Below are 25,187 nucleotides of genomic sequence, written 5' to 3' on the forward strand. Positions count from 1 at the left end.
CGGAGAGCGCTAACAAGTGTCAAGCAAGAGCTACCCGCCAAGGACTCTATGCAAGATTTGCTAGCAAGGTGATATGAAGATGTAGAAATAAATTCTAGCTCCAAAATCTGTGCTGGTAACTGAATTCTTGGGGTACTTATTACAAATTGCTGTGTTCCGTTAGCGATGTTTACATTTTTGGGTTTGTACGCTGGCTTAATTTCCCCTCTTTCCGTGGACATACAAATGTTTCCTAATTATTAGTCAAGACACCACCCTTTGACCCCATGATTTGCATAACTAACTACGTAGATGGCGCTATTGTGAAAAGGGGAGTAGTTGTGTCATTGCCTCGAGATGGCGCTGCTATTGGTTTTATGGCTTAACTACGGTGTAAATCAAATTGCCTATATTTTGGCGCATTTCAATCCTAAACAGTTCCCAATCGTGGGTTCTTGGTATACCCGTTGCTGATAGGATGCCACCAAAGTCACTGCCACCAAGACAGACTGCGGTAGAATCACTGGTAGATGTCTCAGCTGCTCTCCCTGATGATTTAGGATAGATGACGTCAGCTACGGATGCTCCTTCTCATTTGGCCCGTCCGACCCTTAACTCGTCATTCTGAATTTCGATTACTCCGTTGCGCTGGTTCGATGAGTGCATTGCCACTGACTATCCAACCAAATTTGGATTCTTGCAATACTGGACGATGCAGACCAAATGACACGCGGCGCTCCTTCAGGAATTCGTAAAACAGTTCTGCTCCAAGGATGATGTCAACACGTCCCGGCTGGTTAAAGGTGGGATCAGCTAAGATGTAGTCTTCCGGGATGTTCCAGCTACTGATGTCTACCGGTTGGGTTGGTAAAGATGCCGACGGGGTAGCCAAGACCAACATATCCAAAGTGAAGGCGTCTTCGGAACAACGTGATCGTATTGCAGCTCTTACCGAATGTCGCACATTTATGGTTGAACTGCCACCTATGCCCGACAACGGAATGTTCATTATCTTTCGTGGCAATCCTAGCTGTTGATGGGCTACTTGAAGATGATGACCCTGTGCCTGATGTCTCTTCTTCTTGATGTGATGCGGTTACTACATGTTCAGAACTTGACATTTCAATAGGTTGCTCAAAATGAAGCATCGTGTGATGATGTTTGTTGCATCTACGGCATGTTCTCCTTGATTTGCATCGTCGTGAAGAGTGACCAGCCCCAAGGCAATTGTAACAAAGACTCAAGAAGAACCTTGATCTGTCTCTCTCGTGTTGATAACGCCAAAAACTCAGGGCAGTGAACGATGTTGTGCTAATCATCGTTGCAGAGCTTGCAGTTTTGAATGGAAGCTGTGTACACCTTGGCGCTCACCATTTTGCCTTTGTCGCCTCCTCGCCTCTTTCAGAGGCACACTGATCCAACACTTCGCATTGTCTGTATAAAAACTCCAATGTTGTCTTCAGCTTCGGAAACTCTCCTCGGTTCATCGTCCGCTCCCACAGCTTCCTTGTTTCAGGATCGAAACATGAAGTCAAGATGTGGGTGATGATTAATTCGCTGGTTCCATCAACTTCTTTCTTCGTGTAGGATAGACCATCTACATGAGTTTTACAGCATTCCAGCAACTCGTGCAGCCCGCGTGCAGACTCCTTGACCACGGGTTTCATCTGCAATAATCCCGCGATGTGCCTGTCCACGATCACGCGAAGATGTTCAAAGCGATCCTCCAGCAATTGCCATACATTTGCAAAGTTGTTGCCTGCGATGAGACTTGCATTCAGCACGCCACTAGCCTTTCCAATCAAGGCCTTGTTAAGGTGATGTAACTTCACCGCATCCGATGCGCTAGATTCTTTCACAATATCCAGGAACATGGCCTTGAACTTAGGCCACTGTTCATATGTTCCATCAAATGTTGGCATTGGGATGTTCAGATGATGTAATGAAGAAGATACCACAGAAGTCACTGCATTAGCTGCAGCAATTGGAGTTCCGTGTGCTATCATGGTTTCTAACTTCATGTACATACAAGCACATGCTTCGTCGTCAGAAAAGTCGTTTTCGAGGTCTATTGGGTCCAGCGCTACTATTTTCTAAAAAGATCTCTGTTTGTTTTGCTTTTAGATCTTGCAGGTAACTGTATTTCACGTTGTATGTAGTTGCATTTACTGGTGTTGTTGTGACGTCTTCCAGCAACTTTGTGAGTATTCGCTGCTGACTAGAATGATGCAGTCGCAACATCTTCAGCTCGTGTTGGTTAGTAGAAAACTCTGCATCATGGAATGATTGGTCAACAACTGCTTTCGCTTTGGACTCCATGGCTTCAGCTTGTGTTTTTGAGTGCGAGGCTTGCATATCAGGCTGAGGTGTTGCGTTTTCTGATTGCATTGCTTGGCTTTCCGTACGTTTCGATGTGGATCGAGTTGTTGGCATTACTTATTTCGACGCTGATTTTTTGCGATACAATGATTTCCAATGAGATGTGCCGAATGATGAAATGAATCTCACGCTGAGTGAGCAGTGTGCCGTTGTCCGAGTCAACGCGCACCACGAAGGGATGAGTCGGCTGCCAGTGGATGATCCTGCGCTGGCCAGCCGTGTGCCGTTGTTCGAGTCAATGCGCATCTCGAAGGGATTAGTCGGCTGCCAGTGGATGAACCTGCGCTGGCCAGCCGTGTGCCGTTGTCCAAGCCAACACGCACCACGAAGGGATGAGTCGGCTGCCAGTGGATGAACCTGCGCTGGCCAACCGTGTGCCGTTGTCCAAATCGACGCGCACCACGAAGGGATGAGTCGGCTGCCAGTGGATGATCCTGCGCTGGCCAGCCGTGTGCCGTTGCCCGAGTCAATGCGCACCACGAAGGGAAGTTCTTCATTAGATGTCGTCGCCACTGGTTCGAAGAATGTTTACAGCCATGTTTGGCATGTCTTCACTTTTTCACTGTTACTTCACTTTACTACGTAAAATACCGGAATTCCAGGGTTTCCGGCTATCCGGTTCGAAGGACCAAAATGTGTAGGATTGCGCCCCACACTAGATAGTTAAAACTCGCGACTCGAGTTTTCTATGGGATCAAAAATCAGCACAGTTACTATATTCACCGGAGAGCGCTAACAAGTGTCAAGCAAGAGCTACCCGCCAAGGACTCTATGCAAGGTTTGCTAGCAAGGTGATATGAAGATGTGAAGATGACTAATTATTAGTCAATATCATCATCCTTTGACCCCATGATTTGCATAACTAACCGCGCAGATGGCGCTACTGTGAAGTGGAGAGTAGTTGTGTGCCTCGAGATGGCGCTGCTATTGGTTTTATGGCTTAATTCACGTGCACAACAAATTGCCCACATTTTGGCGCATTTCAATCCTAAACAAATTGTTTATATTGCACATCAGCTAGTTGCTGTGATGCGTTATCCGACAGATATTTTACTTGTGAAATACAGTAGAACGTCGATTATCCGGGTAGCTTGGGACCGGTCGGTTGCCGGTTAATCGATTTGCACGGATAATGGTCCAAGAAATGTCAAATTCATATAAAAATTATAAAATTCACTAGTTTTATGATTAATTTACTTTGAATCAATCGATTAGTCGTTAGTAAAATATTATTTTAATCAATACCTATTGGTTGACAACTGTTCTTGAACAAAAATAATTTCCAAAACACCACTAGACACTACTAAGCTGTACAAAAAACTGGTTGCCCACTTGGCTATTGCTGCATGTACGCTTGAATAGCTGTCACATTTAAGCGCCGCCCCCGGATAATCGACGTTCTACTGTAGTTCATTTTGCCGAATATTTCACCTCGTGTGGCTGCGCGGTTAAAATGAACCGAATTGCCCAAGCCTAGTTACAATCCCAGAGCTCGTGTATGATTTTTTTAGAAATCATCATATAACATGAATAGGCGGATAAGACCAATTGGCTCAAAGTCTGTATAAAAATAAAGAAAAATAAAATCATATAACAAGTAGTAATCTTGCACTTCCTCATACAATTGTAGCTACAGTGATGGGTATTCAAAATCGGCCAATGGTGTCCTTTCCGTTTTTAGTTGGTAGGCTGAAATTTCAGCCTGTCAGCTGTTTGCATTGTCTAGCAGTTTTCGAGCAACTATCTAAGTGGGTATAATATACAGGTGGGCTTATCCCAAGGTGTATGAATTTAGAAGGCTGATTTTTATTGCTTCTGCTTCTGAATAAAGATTTTAAGAGTGTTTTGTGTATTCGTCAAGCCTCCAGAATGTTTTTTTGAACAAAAATGTTCTCCCATGCTGTCTAAAAGTGATATTCAAATTTGGTTATAAAAAACATGCTATGAGACCACCTGGACTACATACACTTTGATTCTGGATTCCATCACCAGATCTCTTGAATGCACCTAGGGATAAATGTAAACATCACCTTGTTTTGCCATTTTTCGAACAGTTACTCGAATCTAATTCTAGCTTTGAGGCTAGAATAATCTAGACTGAAAATTGCAGGCTAGTTTTGTGTGTGGTTTTGTGTGGAGTGTTTACATGATTTCAGCCTCCAACTGTCAAACTCCAAACAAAAAGTTGACTAGAATCGTGAAGGGCCCCAATATTCGGAAATTCACATTCTAGATCTTCCTACTTGGCGATCCATACATCAATTTCATAAAATTATAAATTGTCATGAAAACTGTACAGAAGGCTTCTTTTTTTATCCTTCAACAGGGTGATGTGAAATGAGAATCAAAAATAAACTTTCAAATAAAAATACCGGGAGAAACTTAAAATTCTTCATGGTAGGAAAAGCGTAAGACTTCGAAGTGTACGAGTTTGAATACCCAGCAGTGCAGTTTTGTTGGTACATTCAAATCCTCAGGACATGCTGAGCTTCTGTAGTGTGTGTGAATTGTTTACGTACTGATAGCGCAATAGTGTGCGTTTGGTTGCTTCGAGCTGCATCATGGTATTCGTGCAAACAACGGACACACACAGCATTACCAGTTAGATTCAACAGCACAATAATGGCGGGCAAACGGCCAACCGAGTCTGGCTCGTGCTATTATAACCCAACAGCAACGTATGTGTCGGATGTCAAGATTCTCTACGAAGATTGAATTAGATTTTTTTATTTTGTTTCGTTCTGAAGTTATACTCTTAAAACCCGGAACAACAAAAAAACATTAGAACAAATTTGCAAACATATTAATTCTTCTCCTTCTTTGCTATAATCCGTACACTTTAGTATAACCCACTCATGACAGTATGGTGTATACGAAAGAAAAAGAAACCCATGTTGGCTAAGATTCGTATAAAAAAGGAATAAAAAAGCTCCAACGGCTCTCATGCAATTCGGAACATTTTCAAAACCCAGCAGTTGCAGTCTCCAGATTGAAAATAGCAAAAAGAAGAAACGATGGAACCAGGTCGGATGAAACGGAGGCCTAGGGGAATGTGTATGTGTGGGTACGTCTATGTTGGCCAGAGAAAAAAGCCAACATTGCCGCTTCTTTGGCATCGCCTGTCGATTGCTTCTTTTTCTACACCACTTTACCAAATAACTGCCCCCCGACAGTGCGCGAGGTAAGGGACCTAAACCAAACCCAAACCCCACAAGCTGCCGCTATCGAGAGACCAACGCGACCAACCATAATAGCAGCACCAATAACAGTACTAACAGCAGCACTAGCCAACAACACAGACTGAAGAGAAGCAAAAAGGAGAAAAAAACACATTGGCGACGAAGCGATGGTGATGACGATCTTCCAACCGTTCCAAGAACCCCACACAACCGTTCGTCCTTGCTCGTAAACCTCTCTCTTTGTGTGCTTCTTTTTTGTTGCTTTTCGTCGCATCCATCCCCACCTTCGTACAGCAGCTCCGGATGGCATGGCACGGCATCGTCGTCGTCCTCTCTAACCTCATCCGTGCGCTTTTCGCTGTAGCTCCCTTGTTCGACTTGTGTTTGTGTAGACGAAAATGGAGGAATGGCAACGACGGTGATAGCGGCAGTGGCAGACACATGCATGCAAGAAGGGTAGAAATAGAGGGCACTCCCACCACTCTCCATATACCATAATATGTTGAACCGAACACTGCGCCCTGATTGGTTGTGCTTGTGCGTACTAAAACATTTACTCCACGTGGAGTCTAGTCGGGTCGGTTTTTCGGTCGGTCGCTGTGGTACGCGCTATAGTTCGGTTGAACTGAAAAATGTTTACCTCACGGTTCTCGCTAACGCGCACCTACTGCCTTCCCTTTACCCTTCATCACACGCTATAACCAAAACCGAACAAGGGGAAGCCGCAGGAAACCCAAACCCGAACCGATTTCACTGACACGGCCATCGTTGTCGACTGTCGGAGTTTGAGCACCGCCAACCTTCCTCTCTCCACCCTACCACCTCACCCCTTTCCACTTCTTGGGCGCGTACACAACCATTTCACACAACAGCCCTTTGCCAAGAGACTTGGCTACTTCCCTCTCCCACTCTCTCTACCTTTTTGCTTTTTCTCAAACTCTTCTCTCTCTCTTTCTCTCTCTCTCTCTCTCTCTCTCTCTCTCTCGCTCTCTCTCTCTCTTTTTCTCTTTCGCATAGATACTATTTTCATTCCCTTCATGAATTACTTCACCCTCACGGTTCAAAAACGGTTTCTGCCCGTCGTGTGTTTTCCTGCTTCTTTTGCCGCTTCAAGCAATCGACAAACGACATCCCATTTGGGGAGAGCAGCCAACGTTCTCGAACTTGAAATCGGTTTGTCGCTTTTTTTTCTTCCTACTGTCGCTTTCGTTACGTTTCTATTCGATGTGTTCAGTGCTTCGATCAAGGGAAGAGCTATTGAAATCGGCGGATAAAAAGTCAAAAGCAAGTGTGTATTATGTGAATTTTAAGCAAAACGAAGCTATATTAATGCGACGGTAAAATACATGTGCTCTACTCGCACGCGAACTCCGCTCGTTATTCGTTACGTCTGCTGCAAAGATCCAATTTTCCCAACTGAATCGTATTCGTTATTTATCATGTACCCGAACGCCGGAAATCCTACTTTAAGTCCCTCTTTACTTCCCTTGAACACCCACACGCGTACGTTGCTATCGATTCACGGTCTCGATACCTTCAAACCCTCTTGATTCCGGTCTTATGATTGGCGTTGTTTCTCTTTCTTCGGCTGATGCTTTTTCCGCATTGCTACATGTTTTCCCGCTTACTCCGCTTCCAATCGACAATTTCTTTCATGCAATCCTTTGGTTTCAACCATCGCTACTGCAAAAGGGTCAGGCGGTAGAGGTAGGGGCCAGCGCCGTTGTTTCTCTTTCCAAAACCTTTTCAAACTAAACAAAAAAAAATCCCTCACGTTTGCTTTTCTTACCACCTCGTCGAAAATTTACCTCTACTGTACAAACACTTTTGCGCATGCATAAACACACATGCACGCTGGCAAACACACTCATTTTTTCATTGTAGTTATTGTTTTTTCCCGCTTTAATCGACTAGATTGTAACAAAAATCATGAAATGAGACGCGAGACACAAAATCTAATGCACCTAAATGCACAATCAAAAATATGTGTATTCACGCAACAGCAGTATCAGCTATACCTTCTTGTTTCTGATACTCTTCTGTTGGCGTCACTACCGGTGATCTTCATTTCCTTCAACAGATTTACATTGGGCTAAACTAAATGGCTCAAAAATGTCAAAAAAGATTACCACTGTCTTAATCTGTTCGACCTTGATTACCGTGTAGTATGTAGTATATTGAATACACTTGGTACATTTACGAACGCGTAATGCAGCTATTTTAATTGCGATTAAAATTCGACATTCGACATTCATTTTATCTTCCGCACCGCAAGGAACAGAAAAGACATGTAAGGGAAAATTAATTGGTATGAAAAATTCAAGACGATTTGAAATTCATGTTCATAAATTTAGTCGAAACCCATTGTATTACCTTTAGATCGAGGTATATTCTAGGATACTGTTTTATTTTATTGTTTTGTTAGTTAACGATTTATTAGAAGCTAACTAATTCTCCGCAATAATATATGCAGAAGATTATAATAAGAAAGGGAAATTGAACCTACAGTGTAGTCTCACTAAGGTGAATTTTCAAGGGACCTAGAAGCTTGGAGCGAAGTTCATTTTAGGGTAGATAAATCAACTCATTGATGTCGCGTATACAAAGAACAACGAAATATTTTTAAAAAAATTTGCTCATTCAAGATTTACCCTCGATACTCTAGCCATCCAACACGCATATACAATTTAGAGAAACTCGTTTTAGAAAGAATTCATCTTGAAGAGACAAAAATGTATAGAATATGACTGGACTATCGCAGTGTTAATTTTAAAGAAACAATTTGTCTTGAGGAGGCTACACCTTTGGGAGATTTCGCTATAGTTGCCAAAAAATGTATACTTAGGAGTGATAGGATCTATTTTTATACATAAACTGAATAATCGCCCATCTGGATTTCTCTTTCTAAGCGCAGTTTTGCTTCTCATGCGTGATAAATTTGTGGATGTTAACATAGTTGTGAAGTTTTCTGCTTCTTTTTTGTTCATTTGTTATATATTGAAAGTTTCCCGGAAGATACTGCCTACTTATATTCTTCTAATCAGAGGTTTATCCACCGCAGGCTCAACTAACGTGCTCTTGATTTCATCATCTCTGTGATACCTTTCCTCTCTTCCTTTCGTAGTCAAGCGTGTTCACGTGTTTTGTCGTTTAATCGCCCTCTGCCGTGCCTCATGATTTCCCGCCTGTTTCTTGTTGCTAGCGCGAAGTAAGTGAAGAGTGCCGTAACGATTCCACGATTCTTCCCCTGCGCCGTTTGGTTCTAATGGTTCTAATAATAAATTATAGGCCCTCTCATTTCTCTTTTTTACCTAATGTGGATGATAGCCTACAACGTATGTCATGGCAGCTAAGGGAACCGAAACATTTATTTTTTCTCAATTCTAACATCCAAATGGGGAAGGATTTAGTTGGATAGGGTATATGGACTATTTAATCGGTATTTAAGTGTTATCTTCAAATAATTTACACATACGCTCTCCCAGGACTGATTAGAAGCACAACTTGTACCGAGGGGACTGGTATAAGATGGTCTAGAAAAAAAAGCATATATCAGTAAGATGAAGTAGCGAGGCTTATGTTTGATGAGCGAATATGATGTCAGGTTATTTTACTTTTGCCGTTTTTGTGCTATTTCATTTCAAATTTTTAGCATAGTACTTTAGAACTATTTTTTTAGACCTTTGTTTTTATTTGTTCGCTGTTTTGCATTTAAGCTTTTTCAAATGACGGAAATAAATTAAATTCGAGAGTTGGTCGTAAGGTAATAATCAGTAATAATTTAATTACGCTCTAATAGTGATGGGCAAAACGGCTCCGAAGCCGGAGCCGGCTCCGACCGGCTCCAGGCAATTTCGGAGCCGGCTCCGCTCCGACGGCTCCGGAGCGGACTCCGCACCAACGGCTCCGGAGCGGGCTCCGCACCAACGGCTCCGGAGCGGGCTCCGCACCAACGGCTCCGGAGCCGGTTTTAACACAAAGGACCAAAAGAACTTTTTCAATGAAGTTTCAATCGAGGAATTCCGTAAATAGCGGAGTAGGTCATGTTTAAAAGAATTTATCAAAAAAAAAAAAAAAAACATCGATTAGTTTTGAATATTGTTAAGAAAGACGAGACTAACGAATGCTACACAACGTCATGCATGTCAATACTGCAATCATATCGTGTGTTAGCTTCCATATATATGCGCGAGAATATATATTCATTAGGGAACGGAGGCGTGAGTGTAGAGCCGTTAGTCCGGAGCCGGCTACGGAGCCGTTGGTGCGGAGCCGTAGGTGGGTGTGGGTGCGGAGCCGGCTACGGAGCCGTTGGTGCGGAGCCGTAGGTGGGTGTGGGTGCGGAGCCGGCTCCGGAGCCGTTGGTACGGAGCCGGCTCCGGAGCCGTCGGAGCGGAGCTGGCTCCGGGAAAAAGTCGGAGCCGGCTCCGGAGCCGTTAGTCCGGAGCCGTTGATACGCTCCGAAACGCCCATCACTACGCTCTAATAGCGATAACGCGGCTGTACAACAAATATACCATGCGATACTATAGCTCTTTGTTAGTTAGACCTGGGCATGGGAGGCTGGGTCCATTCTCGGGGTTGAACTCAGGGCGATAATGTAAAGTTAGTTGAATGCTTTTTAGGTAGCATACCTTTTAGATTAATACTCTATAGCTAGCTGACGGTTAGATTAAAAATATGCGTATGCATGGAAAATTATTTCATGGCCAGTTGAGAAAATTTTCAGAATATTTGTTGTACGGAAAAACAAATCACAAAAATCTCATGGTTAACCGAAAATAAATAAGAAATTTTTGTATGGAAAAAACATGCCAACTAAAAAGCGCATACAGATGGTTCCCGAGATATACGGTTAATTGTGACCAAAAACGATCACAAAATACATCTGTAAGTCGAATCTCGCGATTTCCAGCCTATATATCACTAATTTTTGTGTTAATTTGCAAAGTAAGGGGTGGTTTTAACCACTTAATTATTTATTTGATATGATACTGATTGAATTTAACCGTTTTAAAACTTTTGAAATGGTTTTAAAATTTTTATAAAAGCTATAAAAAATCTATTCAACAAATTCTTTAAAAAATAAAGATTCATACATTTCATCACTCGGGACATGCAATCGTAGTTGGACAAAATCTTTTGCGATTCAAGCGCAAATCGTACCATTGATTACAGCAATATTTAAAGCATAAATTGCAAAACTATAGATGCAAAACCAATTTTTATGTAAAGCAACAGTAATTGTTATGCCTATTTTTTTCTAAAAATTTGCGTACATTAGTGATTGTGTGGATAATCAGATAAATCTATAGGAATAATTCAACTCCAATTTGAGTCACAGTAACCAGCTATGAAGCATAGACGTAATGCTCATGATGTATCGTACACGCTATGTACGTACACAAGCGATATCACTACTACATTCAACACGAGCGTTTCTGCCGGATGCGTACACATACAAGCGATTATTTGGAAGCTTGCCGTGGCCGAAGCAGGTAGCTTCGCTCCCTATTCTGTGAATTTTGTGGAAACGTTTAGTGTCGTAGATCAACTTTAGCAATTTTTTCGGTCCATCTGGCTTATGGTTGGTAAAAATCAAGATAATCTCTACAAGGCATTTTTCTGTAGCGTTTGCGTATCATTACGTAGCACTTCGTGATCGTGTTTCTTTGTGTTGTGTTGCCAATTTGTTTGACCTGCCGAGAAAGATTGGTATTTATCTGCGAAGTTAATACCAACTCTCTTTTGCGAATGTTTGCGGCATGGAAAAACGTAGCATTAATGAGATTCAAGTATGTGCGTAGGGTTAGTGCGAGTGGTATAAGTGATTAGTGTACCGACGGCGAATGTTGAAATCCAACAAAAAGATGTATCGTTTCCCCAACTTGTTTTATTTTATCAAAATAATGCGTGATTCGTACGGTTATCTGTCCATTGCTCAATCTTGAAAGTAGGTTGGGTTTCTTTTTATGTGATGTGGTATCATGTTACAGTTGCGTGTTACTGTGACTGAAAGTTCCGCCGTTGGTTGTTTGAAAAAAAAAAGTAAATATTTGTGAGTATTGATCTTATGCTAGCCGTCTAGTGATGGATAAGTGATTGGCAATTAAGTATGTGTTACTTTTTTCGTTGGAATAATGTGAATATGTGAAGGAGTATGTGTGTGAGCTTTAGTTGGTGCTATGCGTGTGAATTTGTCGTATGATGGCCAAGATGTGTGACATGGTTGATACTTTTTTACGAGTCACTGGCAGTTTATTACTCCTCATTGGGAAAGTTAATCTTGAAGTGATGGTTTTAAGGTGATAGTGCGCAGTGCATAATTTGTTTGATTTCTATTACCAGTAATAGAATAATTGTTATGGTCAAATCACTGGTGCGGTGCAGGAAAAATATATAAAAAGAAAATGGTGGCGCCCTTTGCGAGCACACATGAAACAACCGGCAACATCTCATCATATCCGAAAAACAGCATATTATTTGAGCTGGAGTAAGTGAGACAAAGTTTGAATCACGCACTTGGGCAAGAACGCTCGAGGATAGCAGATTTCCCGCTTTATTTGACCGTGAATTACTCCCCCACCGAACGAGAATGGAAAGTGAAATCGGCTGATAATTGAATTTGGCGTTATCGTGCACAAAAGATTTTGATTCCCTCTTATTCAGCTTTGTGAAACAGGTATCCCTATTAGTCGGAGTGTGTGTTTGCCTCGTTCTTTTCCGTAATAATTTTCGTTGTACGTTCGGGGTTTGGGTAGCGTTTCGGATGGCATAACAGAAAAAGGAGTGAAAGTGGTGTTGATAGATGGTGGGAAGGAACAATCCGACACAAATTGGATTAGTCGGTTGTCTGTATGTAGTGTCATGTGTATATGCAACATGTTTAGTCTAGGAAGTGCTGTGTTTAAATTTAAGAAAATCACAAGATGCTACAATTGCTATCAGTGTAATTCTTTCCCGCAGCACTGTTCCTTAGTGTGTCATTACTATTGTGATTCTCGATGAATTAGTTTTTGCATATAACATCTTTCAATCATTTCAATATAAAACCTCTGTATGTTTTGGTAAAATATTTGTGTTACAGTTACATTTTTTTTACCTTGCTTTCCTAAATAATTACAAATACAGGGTTTATCACGTCAATTCCCATTGTCTACAACATTTTTAATTGCTTGCTACATGTTTTTCAACCACTGTCCCATATGTTTTAATTGCATCACAATAAAGTTTCAGTCCTTCCACATGATTTTCAACACGTCTCAAGCTGGATTGTGTTTGACAAAACCCTGTAAAATAATGGGCGCATTAAGAATAATCATTGAATCAATGTATAAATTCTTACGCGGTTTTCCAAGTCACTTTCAAATGTGCACTTAATTATTCACCCATTGCAAGATGTTTTTCAACAGGTCTATTTGCTTCATTGAACGGTCTCATGGTACAGTCGTCCACTCGTACAATTTAACAACATGCCCGTCATGGGTTCAAGCCTCAAATGGTCCGTGCCCGCATACGTAGGAATGACTAAGAGAGTGATGTGAATCAACATTTTGCACGCAATGAATAACCACGTATACATTTGAAACTGACTTGGAAAAATCATGGTATAATATAAAACTGTATAAATGACATTACTCTAGTTGCGTATGTTTCCGTAGGATAGTTGAAGTTGAAAAAGTATGCACCGGCTCGTTAATATAATTATTACATTACTTTTACACTTCTGTATAGTGAAGCAATTGTTGACCTATATTGTAGTTTCGAAGAAAAACAAATACACACACTTTTCGGGTGTGTGATGTTGTAAGTTCGTGTTTGAAGCTGCGCAAACATTGTGGTGTGATAGTGTGTTAATAAAAGAAACGCCTAACGTGGAGGTGTATATAGAGCGCAGTCAGGATAATTTGAAGGCGTCCGTGCACCCTCCGAGATGTATCCGAACTCAGGCATAAACGCGGCGGCGGTCGCGGCCCGCCATCCGGTAAGTGTGTTCTCAATAATTTTAAGTTACATAGCAATATGACAATGCCGTGCTTATATTTACTAGTTATATTGGCCCGGTTACAGAGCTATACAATAAATCTTCGGCGAATTGCGCATTGTCACTAAGTTTGAGAGACAGAAAACATGTTTCATGATTAACGTAAGCTTTTGGACCCTATTCGAAAGATTAATTTGTTTTAAATAGTTCCTTTTTGTCTTAGCTACGTTCGATTTTTTTCAGTCTATTATGTTTCAAATAATTCCCCAATTTTTTTTTTCATTTTAAAAATCTCAGACCTTCCTTTGTATTTGTAGCCTATGTTTTTAGTTTTTACTATCAATACAGGGTTTTCCAACTCAGTTTCGAATGTAAACATTGTTTTTCACCGCGTGAAAGATGATAATCCACGTCAATCTGATGTTTCATTTTGATCAAAATTATTTTATAATTTCTTCAGCATGATTTTCAACACGATTCAAGCTGGTTTGAGTTTAACAGTTCTTTGTGATGTGTTTGTAATGTGTTACTATTTGACAGCCGTTGAAAAACATTTTGGATGCGGTGAATAACTAAGTGCACATTCGAAAGTGAATAATTATGGGCATTGGTTTGGAAAACCCTACGGGTGATTTTTTTGGCTAGGTTTTCTGACATGGTATTACAGTGGAGCGCCGTTTATCCGGGTATCTTTTATTCGGCTTTCCGTTTATCCGTGCTGTTGAGAAATGACAGTTCAATACAAAAGTGACATTGGGTTATGAGGAGGATATTTGAAAAAGCGGTTATAAGAGCACATTGTCATAACAAAAAACACTGTAATTCATGGCAAATTTTAAAAATTCTCTTTCGAAAAACATGAAGTTAATAAAAACTGGGTTATTTTTATAAAAAATAAGAAAAATTTCCAAAAAATCACCATGAATTGGTGATAAAATATATCATTTGACTCATTATCCGTGTTATTCGCTTATCCGGGCGAAGTCAAGTCCCGAGAAGCCCGGATAAACGGCGCTCCACTGTACTTGTTCGTAAATCATTTTACAGGTAGTCCCCGGGATACACGGTACCTCTTATACGCGGATTCGGGGATACGTGGTTTTCTAAATTTGAAGCAATTCACGATTTTAGGCAACTTTTTTATATGGAGTTTGACAGTTCGAGGTTGAAATCATGTAAACACTCCATACAAAACCACACTCAAAACTAGCCTGCGATTTTCAACCTAGATTATTTTAGCCCCAAAGCTAGAATAAGATTCGAGTACCAGCACGAAAAAATGGCAAAACAAGGTGGTGTTTTCATTTGTCCCAAGGTACATTAAAGAGATCAGGTGGTGAAATCTAGAAACAAAGTGTATGTAGACCAGGTGGTATCATAGCATGTTTGTAACCGTAGCAATAGACGATGCGCAATCTCAGATTGCGCACATATTTATCTGTCAAACGGATCGGTTTGATATATTTATCTGTCAAAAGAATATATATATATATATATATATATATCTCGGACGTATAATCTTGAAAATTTATGCGCAATCTTGGCGCAATCTGAAATTGTATGGAAATGACGTTTATATTGTATGGAATTGTATGGAAATGACGAGCTCAGGGTTGGCTACGCGAAAAGACATATGTTTTGATAAAACGAATATATGCGCAATCTGAGATTGCGCATCGTGTATTAATACGGTAACAACTAAATTTGATTGTCACTTTTTGACAGGACGGGTGAAAACTTTTGCTCAAACAGGATTTCTGGACAAGATAATATCCAAGTGACATTTTCGAGTAGATTTTTTCGTTTTTAGAGCTGCTGGAAGCTTAAAGACAGGCCTAAAGTAAGCTTAAAGAGCTGGCGATATCAACGACTTTAAGCTTATTATAACAGTTGAAACGTCAGAGTGAAGCGTTTTTTTCTGGTGCCATTTTGAGAATTGTCATCACGTTGTGCACAAGCTACCAGCCCAAAACAAAACATTCGTACTCTTCAATCCGTATCAAACAAAAAGTTTTATAATAAAACACTCTTTCACGTTGTTTTTTTGGTCCGTGCGTTTCTTCGCTATTCTGATACTCCTGGAAAGATCGTTTATTTCTTCTTACTCAGTGTTTTGTTTGTTGAACACCGAGGACGAAACTGCAAGCTTCTTGTTTTTCCGGCTTCTACCGAAGTTCTGACATAAACATCAACGCTTCAACACATCGTTGTTCACTCACAGATCCATGTTTTCAAGCGTTTATATGAGGCAATGGGTTAAAACGAGTTATTTACAAGGAGTTTAAGCTAAAAATGTAGAACAGTTGTCACCTGGGTAGAGCAATGAGAGCGTTTCATTGGCATACCCCGACAGACAACCCGACAGACAAAGAGAGCGAAATTTACAGGCGAGGGGCATGTAGAAACAGGGGGAAGGGGTTCGGTCGATTTTGTATTGGCCGCCATAGTCGAAGGGAAGCGATTTTTTTTCCGAATTGAGAGTGAGCGCGCGCAGCGCTCTCTCGCATGCCTTCAAATTACACGGGGCGCTCTCGCGATACAAAACAGCTGATCAGCTGATACCCCCTTCCTCCCGTTTCTTTCCTCTCGCGCTGCGCTGGATGCGCGGATCAGCTGTTCTTGCTCTCTCGCATTTCTTTCGGTTTGCGCTGCGCTGTTGCCGCACTTGCGCGCTGCGCTGAACACCCCCTCCCGTGCGTTCTTTTCGGTTTGCGCTGCGCTGTTGCCGCACTTTGCGCGTAGCGCTGGACACCCCCTCCCCCTCGTTTCTTACGTTGCGCGTTGTGCGCTGTGCGCTTTCGTTCACTTTGATTTGCAGCGTAATAAAATCGCATGCATCGAAATAAAACTTAAACACATCAAACTCGTTTGATATTTTAACACTTTATTGAAACTTAAGGCACAGTTCCACACATTGCTAACCACATTCCTGCCACAAAACCACACATATTTTTTATTATAAATAATTAAAAAAAAAATCGTCACTTCAAGCACCCGCTTTACTGCCTGTATGTTGTTCATGTTGAACACTGTAAAAAAACCATTGAAATAAAGCAGTATAATTTACATATTCATGTTGAATTATGAAAGATTATCGCAGCTTTATTTCAATGCGCACAACACTTCATCAATTGAAAATACGGCCGAGGCCGTAATAATGTGAATTGAAATAAACAACACTTCAAATTACATCGAGTGCCCGGGACTTAGGCTAAAACGCGCGCGGCCTCACACTGCGAATGCTTGAACTGTACTGACGATTTTGTGTGGTAGCAAGAAAGGGAACGCACGAGGAACACTCGCTGCACTAGTGCGAGCGAGACACCGACACCAGCAAGCCGCTGCGAGAAAACCAAACTGAGCGCGCTGGCTGAAAGTGAACGCACACATTCACACATGTGTGATTGTGTGAGTGCGAAAACTGTGTAGAAAGCAAAACACGCTTTTCGCCGCCGCGTAATTCCGCGTATTTCCAACCGTCTCCCCCTGCTTCTACATGCCCCTCGCCTGAAAGACGCACACTTTTACATTCTCATTGCTAGTAGGGACGGTTGTTCACTCTTTCCGATCCTCACAGACAATGCCGCTTCTGCAATATGCGCTCTCTCTTTCTTCCCGGTGCAATACGCTCTGTTGAGAGTTGCTGAGAGACCAATCACAGAGAAGGGGAGTGAACAAAGTTATGAATTCAAAACGATCCACACAGCGCCCAGAGTGTTAACATTTTCATTTAGAAACAGAAGCGGTAAAAATCAGCCTTCTAAATACATACACCTTGGGATAAGCCCACCTGTATATTATGCCCACCTTGATAGCTGCTCGAAAACTGCTATACAATGCCCAGTCAGACAAATCGGACTTAATTTACTCCTATCTTACCGCCAAATTACCGATTATTTAAGAGTAATTTAGTGGTAAATTAGCAGTAGTTCATTTACCCATTTGAGCAGTTTTGATAGATCCTATTCCTTCCACTATTTTATTTTTATTTTTTCGGCCAAATTGTTAATACATAACTTGATTACATTACAGTTTAATGCTTATATTCAATCATTTTCATTAACTTATACAAACAATAACAATGTATTTTTTTTAGCAAACTCGACTTGAACAGCCGCTTCACCCGGAGAAGGTGATGCACAATTAGCACTAATAAACGCAATTTCTCGGCTGATTTTTACATTTCACAGTTTTGAACACACCGCCTACGTCTTCATCTACTAAAAGATCATTAAAACAATACTCTTTTTGTTCTTATTTATATCTTTTCACTGACAACAAACGACAACACTTCGTACCGCTAAATTGCTCTTAAATTACTGTTATGACAGACACAAAACTGCTCGAATGGGTAAATTAACAGAAGGCTGTCTGACTGGGTGATAACAGTTGAAAGGCTGAAATTTCAGCCTATGTACCAAGGACTGTGAAGGAACGAGGTCAAGTGTTAGCTAAAATTGGTTTGGCCATCTTGGATTGGATGCCTTTTGACAGCAGAAAGCCCTAGAAAACTCATCAAACCCTTAAACTATTATTATTAAAAGAGGCATCAATACATTTGGTGAAACATTCAATAACCAATTTACAATTTTTTTGTATTCACCAGACCGATTTATCATTGAAATCACAATAAAAATTTAAATCAAAAGAGCTCATAGGGTAACTGTACCAGTTTTCGGCAGTGTACCTATTTTCGGCAGGGTAGCTAAAAACGTGAAATTCTGCACAAATGCGGTAAAAAATTTCACAAAATACAATTTTGTAGCGAAAGTGTACTTATTTGATATTCACATACGAAGTTTCACACCATTTCATTACGTATTTTCCAAAATATCAAATAAATTGTGATTTTTTTCGGCAGCTTTGCTGTCAGCCAATCGTTCGGCAGGTTTTGTGATTAAGAGAATCAGAACAGTAAAACAATGAAAAAGTGGCGTATATTAAAGATTTTATGCTTATTTAATTTATTCTAACTTGTTCGGAATTTTAAAATCACGATAAACAGGTTATTTTTCACTTTAAATGCTGCCGAAAATAGGTACACAGTAAATGTTCATTTTTGACAGCTCAATGTTGTGGGCTCCTGCCGAAACTCGGAACAATAACACACTTTGAATTTGGCTGAATATTCCTTTTAAAATTGATCAGAACACTACAATGCGTATGTCGACACATAATATGACCTTTCTTGTACCAAATATCACCAATTTATACGACAAACAATGCACTAACTTGAGAGAAAAATAAATATTTGTAAGCCAGTTCGCACCGTACGCTATACAGGGTTTTCCATTCCAATTAACAACTGTCCACAGTCTACTAGCAATCCTCGATTTAAAAAGACAATTGTCTACCACTTACAAACAAGTCAAGCCGTTTTTGGTACACTGTCCATTTCAATTTCACAATTGTCGTCTTCGAAAACACACGTCAGATGCGGCACGGTTTGGTTTTGGCTGGAACGTGTATCACTTGTAGTTGGGCTGCTGGGCAACATGGACATGTTAGGCATTTTATGTATACTTTAATCTTTCAATACAATGCAGGAATTTTGACATTTATCGGTGCTTTTACTGGTAACCAATGAAAAAAAAATTACAACGTCCCAAAATAACCTAAAAACTGTAACGATCCAAGAATAACTAAAACCAAATGATAAAACTGCTTAACATGTCCAAATTGCCCAGCTTTCCTATTTTCTGATATTCAATCAAGACCTGTTTACAACATGGTTCAATTCTTACAGACAAGTGATACACGTTCCAGCCAAAACCGTGCCGCATCTGACGTGTGTTTTCGAAGACGACAATTGTGTAATTGAAATGGACAGTGTACCAAAAACGGCTTGACTTGTGTGTAAGTGGTAGACAATTGTGTTTTTCAAATCGAGGATTGCTAGTAGACAGTGGACAATTGTTAATTGGAATGGAAAACCCTGTAACCATAAAACTGTCAATGGCTGCTCTGTTTAAACGTCGCATCAAAATGGCTGTCAAAACGGGCCAAAATAAGCAACATAAAATTAATAATCAAAGTGCTTTTTAACACCAATCTTACGAAAGTAAGAGTGGCTTTAAACATTTTTTTGTACATATTCACATTGATACAAACATTTTCTGACCCGTATTCGCGCTGCCGAAAATAGGAACACAGCCTGCCGAAAATAGGAACAAACTGCCGAAAATAGGAGCAAAATCAATGTTTGCATTTTCACGAATATTTATGAAAAAGGGCTTTGAACCGGCAAATAAAAAATATTGTAACATACTATGATAGTTTATCAACCAGAATAACAACACTTTCAAGAAAAATAATGAAAAATATTGATGTGTGAGCAATTTTTGAAACTGCTGCACTAGCCTGCCGAAAACTGGTACAGTTACCCTAGATGTCAAAATGTCTGTAATGAACTTTTGACTACTTGTCAAATCGTTCTATATTACTTGACCTCGTTCCTACACAGTCCTTGCTACGAATCCATATCCAATCACATCCTTATCACATATCCAATTTCATCTATTGGATGTGTACTGGTTTTTTCATATAGCTCCTCTAACCTGGTCCAGTAGGGGGCATTCGCAATTAATCGCAAAAATCGGTTCAACCCTATTTGAACCCTGGGGATGTTGGTTGGGGCGCTACTTTTCTAAACCGAGATACTATAAGTTGCCATGGGAAGAACTATTTGTTTATAGATCGCGATCTTGTTCTTGTGGCAAAGGCGAGAGCCGCGATTCACTAAGGGATACAATTTTTTAAGCAGGACATTCGGCAGGATTCGAGTTGCCAGCTCTCGGGTATGGTGATGATAAGCAGCTTGTTGTCCATGATTAGTCCCAGATACTTTACCCTTGACAACCAAGGGATTGTTGTTCCTCCCGCAGTCAGCTGGTGGCCAATCGGGTTTAGTAGCTGGTGCCTTAGCCGGTGTGGGACAATCATGGCTTGTGTCTTTGCGTTGTTGATGCGGATTCTCCATTCAGCAGCATAGCCTTGTAGTACGTCTAAGCAGCGCTGAGCGCCGCGTCTGAGTTCTGCTGGTGTTCTGCCCTTAGTAGCGATCGCCGTGTTGTCTGCAAACAGGAACAACTGGGCACCGCTAGGAAGAGCAGGAAGGTCCGCCGTGAACAGCAGATACAGAAGTGGGCCCAGAACGCTGCCCTGGGGTACACCCGCCGGTACATGCTGCACATCCGAATTATATGGGCCGATGACAACATGGAAGGTGCGGTGCTGCAGGTAATTCTTGATCAGTTTGATCAAGAATAATGGGAGCTTGAACTGGTACAACTTATGGACAAGCCCATCATGCCACACGTTGTCGAATGCTTTTTCCACGTCAAGCATCACTACAGCAGTGGATCTTGCTACTCGTTTGTTTTGCTGGATGGTGTTTTGCAGTCGAATCAGTTGGTGTGTTGTAGAGTGTCCGAAGGAAGCTGCTCAACTTTGCTTGCAAAGTTAGTGTTGCGAATTTCTGCTACGCGATCTGAGATGATGCGTGAAAGATTAGACGCTTGTCGCTTTAGCAGCTGATCACCGCTTCTCTGGTATTGGCGCCTGAGTGTGTTACGATGCTTGATTAAGTCTTGGGTATATTCGTCTAAGGTGACAATTTCCCCCTTAATACGCACCTCGGGAACGCATTCGACTACTGCAGTATTAATGGAGTCCTGCAACATTTGAATGGCTGAATCTATGGATTCTGGTGAAAGGAGTACTTCTGTCGACGATATGCTTCGATCAACCATGGTTCCGAATCTGGCCCAATTGGCTTTGTGGTAGTTCCTGCGTTTTGCTGGTGGGGCTCTGTTCGATTCAGCACTTAGCTCAGTATACACAGGAAAATGGTCTGAGTTAAGTTCATCAATGGTGCATGGTTTCATTATCACTGTGTTCGTAAGATACAGATCTAATGTGCTGGGAGCCCCCCGAGCAGGGATATACGTTGGTTGATCAGGATAATCAATGATAAAGTTTCCGTTCTGTGCGATGTCGGCTAAGATTCTCCCATTAGAGTTGCTACGAATGTTGTTCCACAGGGTATGTCGAGCGTTAATATCGCCACCATGGTCCATGGACCGATGGTCCGCCACCATGGACCGATGGTCCGCATATTGAGGTGCGTCAGTACATTAAGGTCTCTTCGGAAAGCCTGTGCTGTGATGTTGGTGCACTGTTTAGGGCAGTAGATCGCCAGAAAACAAACTGACCCCGAGCATGTCGAAACTTGAATCCCCAATGATTCGATAATAATAGTATCGAATCGCGGGAGCAGCATATGGTGAATACCGTGACGGACTGCTATGGCTACTCTACCTCCTCTAGTACAAGTGCGATCATACCGATAAATGGAATAGTTACTGATGTAAAAGTTGATATCGGGTTTTAGGTGTGTTTCAACAATTAGTGCAATGTCGATACGGTGTCTATGTAGAAAATCTTCAAACGGTATTCTTTTAGTCCTTACAGACTGTGCATTCCATGTCACAACGCAAAGATTACCCATTGAGCATAAGTAGTTCTCCGATAACGGCGAGTTGTTCTGCTTTGTTGCGGCATAGTCGAAGTTTCGACATCATCTATGTGAAGATGCTAAAAAGTTCCTGCATGGAAAAAAGATCCGCTTCAGAAACTGGTGTTGGTGTGTCTGGGGCGTTCCGAGCATTTTCCAAGCACTGGGCAAGGGTGATGAAGCCGGGTGGGGTATTTGGTTCAATTTAAGCAGTGCGGTTTGTCTGCATTACTGAACTGCTGGGTTGTGTAGCAGTATGGGTTGATGTTGCGGGGGGAGGACGTACCATCGGTGGGGCTGTTATTAACTCGGAGGGATCTGTCGATGAACCGGGTTCGGCAGATGTTGGTGTTTTGCCTGTCGACGTGAGGCCTGTTGCCTAACTTCTACATATGCAGGTTGGATCATCGGCCCCATGAGGACCCGATCAGTTCAAGCATTTCAACGCCTCTTTTGGTCCTTGGTTGGACAAGCTTCGGTGATGTGTTGACCCGCGCAACGAGCGCAACGTGGTTGGATGTTGCATTGTCGCGTACCATGGCCGAAGTCTTGGCAACGATGGCATTGCGTTGGGCCCTTCTTACCACCACGATACGCCTCCCACCTTATGATGACTTGCTGTATGGTTCGAGCCGCCTCTAGACGTTTGAAGGGATACAGGCTTTTCGAGTTGGTACGTTGAAGTTCCTTTTTGGTCCATTTCTGGGAGCCCGCGTGGCACAGCCTTGAACTACGTGGCTGAAGAAGTCATGGTATTTTACTACGCCATCGTATTCAGACCTGGAGCGAGTGACAATGGATGTCGAAGTTCAGCAACAGGTATTGTTTTAACCACGATCGGTGGCGGCTTGAAATTCGACTCGGAAGTCGGATTTACTTTTCGACCTGCCAGCGGTGTAAGTTAGCCGACGGACCGGCGGATGTTTTTCGAGTCGTTTGATTTACTATAGTAAATTCCTGGGAAATTTCCTCCTGTTCCATGGTGTCGGAGGAGCTGGGTATCGTTGATGCTATTGTTTACATTATTCAGCCTTTGTGCCAATGCATCGTTATCGGCAGTCGCGCATACCCGCCGCACGGAGCGTTTTGAGTCCGCTCACTGCGCCAGCGGCCGACATGATGAAGAAGAGGCAGAGAAACGCGCGCGACAAAATGAAAACCGGTTTTATTTGCTGAGCGGTGACCCCCTCAAGCCGATATGCGATCTGCGTTCTCCTTCAGTTCTTTACCTCAAACCCGTCAAACATTGCGATGGTTGCGAGTAGTATCACCTGCTCGAAATATTAAGGTGACGTTTGTCTCATCCTCGCTAACCCTGTAATACGACAGTCAATCAATTCTATCTTCATATTGTTCCAAAGAAGGAGAGCGAAAAAAGTTGTGGATCGAAAACGATCAGCGCAGCGCCCAGAGTGTTAATGATCTTTTGCATCTCATCTTTTGTAAATTCTTCTTCTATGGCTTATTCAACTGCGTTGTCGGTCAAGGCCTGCCTGTTGCCCACTGGTCGAAGTGAGCTTGGCTTTCTTTGACTTATTGTTACCATAGCAGTGATATTGTCAATGGCCTACCTTTGCAAGCACGGTTTGGTTCGAAGTTTGAACCCTTATGACGGAGCATGTTTTTAAGTTGTACGAGTTGACGACTGTACTACCAGACTGGCCCCTCTCTCTCTCTCTCTCTCTCTCTCTCTCTCTCTCTCTCTCTCTCTCTCTCTCTCTCTCTCTCTCTCTCTCTCTCTCTCTCTCTTCGGCATCCTCATGGCATGCCCCAGCCATCGTATCCTGCCAGCCTTCGCCACCGTCAGAATGGTCGGTTCGCCGCACAGCTCAGTAAGCTCGTGGTTTATCCTTCTCGTCCACGCTCCATGCTCGAACACACCGCTAAAGATGGTCCGGAGGATGCGTCGCTCAAACACGCCCAGAGCGTGTGCATCCTCCGCTCGGATGGTCCAGGATTTGTGTCCGGAGAGGACCACCGGGCGAATCAATGTGCGATATATCTCACATTTTGTACGGGCTTGAAGTCTTCTGGATCTCAGCAGTCGGTGAAGCCCATAATATGCACGATTTCCCTGCACAATGCGTCTCCGGATTTCGCTGCTGATGTCGTTGTCCGAAGTAAAGACCGTCCCGAGATAGCAAAATTCCTTTACCACCTAGAGACTGTCGCCATCAACTAATACGCTGCTTCCCAAATGGGCTCCGGCAAGCAGGTATTTCGTCTTCGTCGCATTGATTGTCAATCCAATTATTGCTGCTTCGCGTTTGAGTCGGGTGTACGCCTCATACATATTCGCTGTTGTCCTGTCGATGATGTCGATGTCATCCGCAAAGCCAAGAAATTCGAGAGACCGGTAGAGTATCGTGCCACGAATGTCGTTGTCTAGCTCCGCGCTTCGAATGACACCTTCCAGGGCGATGTTGAAGAGTAGACAGGAGAGTCCGTCACCTTGCTTCAGACCCCTGTGAGATTCGAACGATTCCGACGTCAAGTTCGATACTCTCACCTTGCACTGCACCCCGTTCATGGTGGCCTCTAACAGCCGGATCAACTTCCCAGGGAAGTGGTAACGCTGCATGATGCTCCATAGCTCCTTCCGGTCTATGGTGTCGTAGGCCGCCTTGAAGTCGATGAACACGTGGTGCGTAGGGATCTGGCGCACTCGGCAGTTCTGGAGGATTTGCCGCAGAGTGAAAATTTGGTCAAAGGTGGATTTGCCTCCAACAAACCCAGCTTGGTAGCTGCCGACAAAATTTGTAGCAAGGGGCGCAAGTCTGCAGAACAGGATCTGGGACAGGATCTTGTGGGCAGTATTAAGGACTGGGATGGTAAACCCTTATTGTATACCGGATGATTAACACCCAGTTTCCAATCCTCCGGTAGTTCCTCATGCACCTAGACTTTCACGATCAGCTGATGCATTTCGACGGTAAGTCTGTCTCCGGTCCCATCTTGAAGAGCTCAGCCACCAGTCCATCGCATTATCTTATCCCGGGTAGTCTCGGTTTACTTAAAGCTATTATCTGTTGATTATATTAAAAAAGTGTCTGTTACAAATATGGTTTTGGTTATAGTTCTTTGTAAAGGTTAGTAATACGAAGGAATTTTAAAGTTTACGCTGGCAATCGCTGCCTGGTGAGATGATGGT

The 25,187-nt window shown here is 42.3% G+C and overlaps 1 protein-coding gene across 2 annotated transcripts in view; it reads left to right on the forward strand.

Moving 5' to 3' along the window:
* Nucleotides 1-11,011: 11,011 nt before the first annotated feature.
* LOC120900854 (protein groucho-like) overlaps nt 11,012-25,187 on the forward strand; it is a 66,950-nt gene continuing 52,774 nt past the window's right edge. For both annotated transcript variants that reach the window (XM_040308363.1, XM_040308364.1), the window contains exons 1-2: nt 11,012-11,124; nt 13,272-13,521. In XM_040308363.1, coding sequence (XP_040164297.1) covers nt 13,471-13,521 — 51 coding nt within the window. In that variant the 5' untranslated portion in view covers nt 11,012-11,124; nt 13,272-13,470. The remainder of the gene's footprint in view (nt 11,125-13,271; nt 13,522-25,187) is intronic.

This window comes from Anopheles arabiensis, chromosome 3 (genome assembly GCF_016920715.1).
Source record: "Anopheles arabiensis isolate DONGOLA chromosome 3, AaraD3, whole genome shotgun sequence".
Taxonomy (NCBI): Eukaryota; Metazoa; Arthropoda; class Insecta; order Diptera; family Culicidae; genus Anopheles; species Anopheles arabiensis.